At 34.6% G+C, this 5,776-nt stretch overlaps 1 protein-coding gene across 1 annotated transcript in view; it reads left to right on the top strand.

Moving 5' to 3' along the window:
• Positions 1-5,776, top strand: part of LOC107704958 (kinase suppressor of Ras 2-like) — an 85,610-nt gene that overhangs the window by 48,927 nt on the left and 30,907 nt on the right. Inside the window, exons 7-8 of the mRNA XM_016508046.1 lie at positions 3,476-3,545; positions 4,633-4,716. Coding sequence (XP_016363532.1) covers positions 3,476-3,545; positions 4,633-4,716 — 154 coding nt within the window. The remainder of the gene's footprint in view (positions 1-3,475; positions 3,546-4,632; positions 4,717-5,776) is intronic.

Below are 5,776 nucleotides of genomic sequence, written 5' to 3'. Positions count from 1 at the left end.
AGAGGGAGAAGAGCAGTGGGGAGAGGACGCAACCCTGAGGGGTGCCAGTGCTGGTGGTGCGGTTGTTGGATTGGCACCCCAATCCAATAATGTACAAAAGACATCAGTGCAGGGGCTCTTTGCTTTGTTCACTGTGGATTTTTTATATGCAAGCATGTACATTCATATAAGTGGATAATTCCAGCTGCATTAAAAAGATAATTGTGTACGCACATTTGTACATTAGTGAAAAACAGTCTTTGAAGGATAGAAGTACAGTCTGTTTAATACATTGTGCTTAGGCTTTATCTAGTTTTTTGAGCACTGTAAATTTGTGGAAAAGTGTGAATGATTGTCACTCATGTGCACAACAGTATGACATATTAAACAGATTGTGCTTGTTTTTATTCACGGCAACTTAAATATGGTGTTTCCTATGTGTGGTAATGATAACATTTGAGTAAAATAACAGTAATCCAGTGTTTTAAAGGTACAGCCTCTGGAAAACTAGATTGACTTTAGTAGTAAAATTGAGAATTTGTTGATCTACCTTCCACTCGAGCGGCAACCTCCCGCTCTCTCTCGTGAAGCCAACAAGGAAGTGACTTAAGCTGCAATTCATCGACTGGCCGCTAGAGGCTGGCTGCAAAAGGGAGTCAATCCCATAGACTCCCCATGTTAAAATGCCCAACTTTACAGCAGAAAAAAACATGTTTACAGCCTGGTTCAAAAAATGATTTTGGTCTATATAGCTAATTTTGCCCTTCATGACAACTGTGAGGGGGGTGAATTTTTTTATAACTCATCCGTTTAAATTATATTAAGCCTTAAAGTTCTGCATAATTAAGGGCGTGGCCACTTGAGTGACAGGTGGATTGCCGCTGCTGTCACCACCGTCGAGCTAGGTGGGCGTGGTTTCAGCAGCCAGCTCCCGCCTCTTTGCCCATTTTCGATTATCCGGGAGTGACGCACTGCCAAGATGGCGACGGCTGGCTCCGCCTACTTTAGGCTTCAAAACGCTCGTCGGAAGTCTACGGGTTACGTCACGGACACTACGTCCATGTTTTTATACAGTCTATGCTTCCACTGCAATGTCATTTATTTCTCGACTCAAATTATGCTTTGTGTTTGATGGAAGTATGACATTTTAAACAAATGTTTGATTCGATTTTATTTGGGGCAAAATTCCAGTCATAATTTCATAATTTGTGTAAAAATCGTGAATAAATATTAAAAAGGTAATTGTGACTTTTTGTCTCACAAATTAGACTTTATTTCCTCTCGCAATTCAGATTTTTTTCTCAGAATTGCGAGAGAAAAAAGTATAAATTGTGAGACAAAAAGTCACAATTACAATTTAATGTAAATGGAGAATTCTGACTTTTCTCTGAATTCATGTATCACAATATTTACTTTTTTATCTCTGAATTCTGAGTTCTCGCAATTCTGTTTTTTTTCTTTCTGTTTCCACCATGGAATAAAAAATAGAAAATGTAATTGACTGTTTTTATCTCATAATTTGCATCTCACTATTTTGAGTTTGTCTCGCAATTCTGACTTTTTTTCCCTCAGATTTGCGAGTTTATATCTCGCAATTCTCAAGAAAAAAGTGTGAATTACGAGATATAAACTCAGAATTGTGAGGAAAAAGTATCCGAATTGTGATATAAAAAGTCACAATTACCTTTTTTATTATTATTTTCTTTTATCCTATGATGGAAGCAAGCTTCAGAAGATATCAGAGCTTCTATAATATGATATTGTATAATGGATATTTTCATACACAAAGATTGAAAGTCTGGGACTGGGACAAGAGTAAAATAAAATCTATATAGAAAAAGAATCTGAAAAGTAGCTAAAGTAAAAGGTAAAAAGTTTTAATGCGAGCGTCATATAATAAAAAGTTTAAATTTGTCTGTAAGTTTTGATAAAAATCAACCCCTGGGCCATTAAAGCGCACATAGTCGGAAAAACACTCATATATTTATGCTGTTTTCCCCCTCAAGATCACTCGTGATTCAGAAGAAGTCCAGCACCCCAGAACAAAGATCATATCAAAGCTCTGATCTAATTTGGAACTCCGTGTTCATCCTGATCCACCTGAAAGAACCAGCCGAGCAGAATGCTGAGGTCACAATAGAGATACACTCACATCCATATTTGATATAAGCATCAAGCAATGCACATTGACAGAGGCAGTCATCAGGAATCTCAAGTGAATATATAAGTTGATGCAATCAAAGGCAGACTATGAGGCAGGTAATGAATGCAAGGCTCCTCATATTTTTTCATACAGTATTTTAAGATTTGAGAATACGGCAGAGCAGATTATCGTGAGTGTGTGTGCATGTGTGCTTGTCCTCGTATCTCGTAATCATAAATAAATGAGTATAGAGTATAGAGTATAATATAATAGAGTATAATTGAGCGTGGACAATCTGATGAATGGCCTTTTGAACTAACAGTGCTGTGGGAAGCAAATGCGATTATTGTCTTACAAGTCTCCATTTAGGTTTTATCAGATCTTGTCCATTTGAATGATGACAGAAGACATCATATTTAAATTCTTCAAATTCTATTTGATGAATCTTTTTAAGAATTTAAGGATTTATATATTAAATATAGAGTGTTTTTTCTAATAAAGTTATAATGAAGTCACTACCATTCACAAGTTGTGGTCGGTAAGTTTTTTAAAATGTTTTTGGAAGTCTCTCTTCTATTTGATTAGAAATACAGTATCTTACTGTATCTTACTGTATTTCTAATCAAATAGAAGAGAGACTTCCAAAAACATTTTAAAAAACTTACCGACCACAACTTGTGAATGGTAGTGACAATTATTTAGTTCAAAATAATTGTAATTGTTACAATTTGAGATAACTCCAACTATTTTAATATATTTTGAAATGTAATTAAAAAATCTCCAGAATGCTGATTTGATGCTCAAGAGAAATTTCTTATTATTATCAGTGCTGAAAACAGTTGTGTTGCAAATTATTTTTATGGAAACGGTGACATTTTTTTTTTTTATTCAGGATGAATAGAAAAACTGTATTTATTTCAAATGGAAATATTTTGGAAACATCTTGTATAATTGTCTTTACTGTCACCTTTGATCTATTTAATGCATTCTTAAAATAAAAATTAATAAAAGCTGAAAAAAATAACAACAATATTAATTTCTTTAAAAAAATCTGACACTAACGATAGTGTAAATGTATTACAATATTTAAATATTTACATTTAAAACAATTTATTAAAAATGTTTAATTATATAGAAAACCTCTTAACTATGGTAAAATCATGTGTATGGCTTCTTGTAACTTGTTGCTTTTTTATAACCACTTTATAGCTCATCCAGGATTTATAATACTTCTTTTATCCTCTTAATGAAAGTGATTTTAAGGTTTATTATAGTTATTTGAGGTTTTAATTCTTTGTTTACAAGCATTAATCCTGTTTTCCTGAGTCTGACCCAATCACAATTCTGTTCCAGATACTCTGTCTGTTCCTCGCTGGTCTCCTCAAATACCTCGCAGAGACCTCGGCAACTCCATAAAACACAGGTAAGGTTTGTGCCGATGTGAATGTGTGATAGTGGTTACAAAATGTCAAGCAAATTAACTCGTGTGGTTGTGCAACTCCAGTCATGCCTGCTCAAATCTGATGACATGATAACCCCAAATACCACCGATCCCAAGTCAAACAAAGAGCCTGCATTTGTACTTAGACCACGAAACACTGTGCTTTTGTAATAAAAGTTAACAGGGTTTTTAATGAGAGCATAGTGTAGCTTAGCCATCAAAACATATGCAAAGTTCACCAAGGCTAAAAAGTGTCTCATTTTCCTAGTACTTTAGACGTGGAAATCAACGTCTACATGTCATCATAGATGGACAACTGCCAGTTTCAAAACGCAAGCAGATAAACAGATCCAAAAAATTGAAACGCTCATATCAACTTCAAACTGGCTACGGTGATGTGAGCTGCGTACTAAAGCCAGCCTCTTCTTTTATGAGACAGTATGGCTTCAATCTAATGAAGACACTTTGACACTGTCATAGCCCATTAGTCATATTCTATTAACTGTCAGCTTCTGTTCATATCAGAGAAATAGATTGGCAAATGCACAGTGACCCTTCAGAGGAACTCTATTGCAGGAGATTTGAATGGCTCTTTTATTGTGGAGAACGGCAAATATGACTGCGTGTAAACAAAAAGTGATAGAGATAGAAGAAATGAAAAATACAGAGAGCACCTTCCATGCAATTCTTTGCCCTCTCGTGTATTTGTCAAGTGCAGTTGAGTGCAAAAGAGATATTGAGAGATACTCGGTTACAATTAAATTACTCTAAATTGAGAATTACTGCCAAAGTGCCTATCTTTGGGCATACCCTGCACATATCTGTCTCTCGATGAAAAGGTTACTTGGCAAACGTGATCGCTGTTGTGACACATTCGCTCTTTCATCTGAAGAGTTTAGGAGTGGTTGTCAAAAGGTCAGAACCATCTGCTGATAGTTTGACAGCGAAGCGAAACAAACCCATATGGCCTCATGCATTTTAAAAATGGATGAAATTAGAGTTTTTTTCTTGGAAAATGTCTCAATAATGGCTCAGTAATGAATCACACTACTTATTTGTGCTTGTGCAGGTTTTCCACGAAGTATTGGATGTCGCAGACATGTATCGTGTGCGGGAAAGGAATGCTGTTCGGCTTAAAATGCAAAAACTGCAAGTAAGTTCTACAATTTTTGTATGGGAACCCATTTCTGCAACGTAAGAAAATAAATCATGTTTCTGCAAATCATGCAAGTGCTAAAACTTTCATATGGAAACCCATTTCTGCCACATAAGAAAACAAATTCTGCTTTTATAAATTATAATATGAAATTAAAAGTTGAAATGATGCGATACTAAGTCATAATTTTGAGAGAAAAAGTTGAAATGATAATATAAAGCAGTTATAACAAAAAGTTGAAATTATGACAAAAACGGTTATGACAAAAAGTTTAAATAATTATGTAGTCAGAATTATGAGATAAAATATTGAAATTATGAGATACTAAGTCATAATTATGAGATCAAAGTTAAAATTATTATATAAAACAATTATAACAAAGTTGAAATTATGACAAAATGTTGAAGTAATGTAGTCGTAATTATGAGATAAAAAGTTGAAATTATAAGATACTAAGTCATAATTATGAGATAAAAAGTTGAAAATATAATATAAACCAATTATAACAAAGTTGAAATTATGACAAAATGTTGAAATAATTATGTAGTCATAATTATGAGATAAAACATTGAAATTATATGGTGCTAATAAAAAATTGAAATTATGACACAAACTAATGATATACTAAGGCCCAATCCCAATTCTACCCCTTAGCCCTTCCCCTTTCCACTACCCCTCCGTTTCGCGCATTCACGTGAAGGGGTAGGGGTGTCTCGATTCTCTTTTGGTTGGAGGGGTAGGGGTAGGGGAAGGGCCAGACAGCCCTTCAAACGAAGATTTTTCGGGACCACACTTCAAACGAAGGGGTATGAATTATCTCAGCGTAAACCGGCTTCAGGGGCAACATGGCTGCCCGAGCGAACAAAAAGACAAATAAATGTAAGCATTTTTGGCATTAATAAAGATTTTAACGAAAAGTAATCATTTGTTTTATGTTATATTCAATCGTGAGTTCATATTTACGGTCATGTTACTCAAAGAAATGTTTGCAAAAATCGCTAATATTTGCTAACTAACGTCATATCATTATAGACTGCACGATAGTGCCACAACATAT

Source organism: Sinocyclocheilus anshuiensis, unplaced genomic scaffold, assembly GCF_001515605.1.
Source record: "Sinocyclocheilus anshuiensis isolate Anshui unplaced genomic scaffold, SAMN03320099.WGS_v1.1 scaffold117, whole genome shotgun sequence".
NCBI lineage: Eukaryota > Metazoa > Chordata > Actinopteri > Cypriniformes > Cyprinidae > Sinocyclocheilus > Sinocyclocheilus anshuiensis.
The sequence above is the reverse complement of the archived record's forward strand: the minus strand, read 5'-3'. Positions and strand labels throughout refer to the sequence as shown.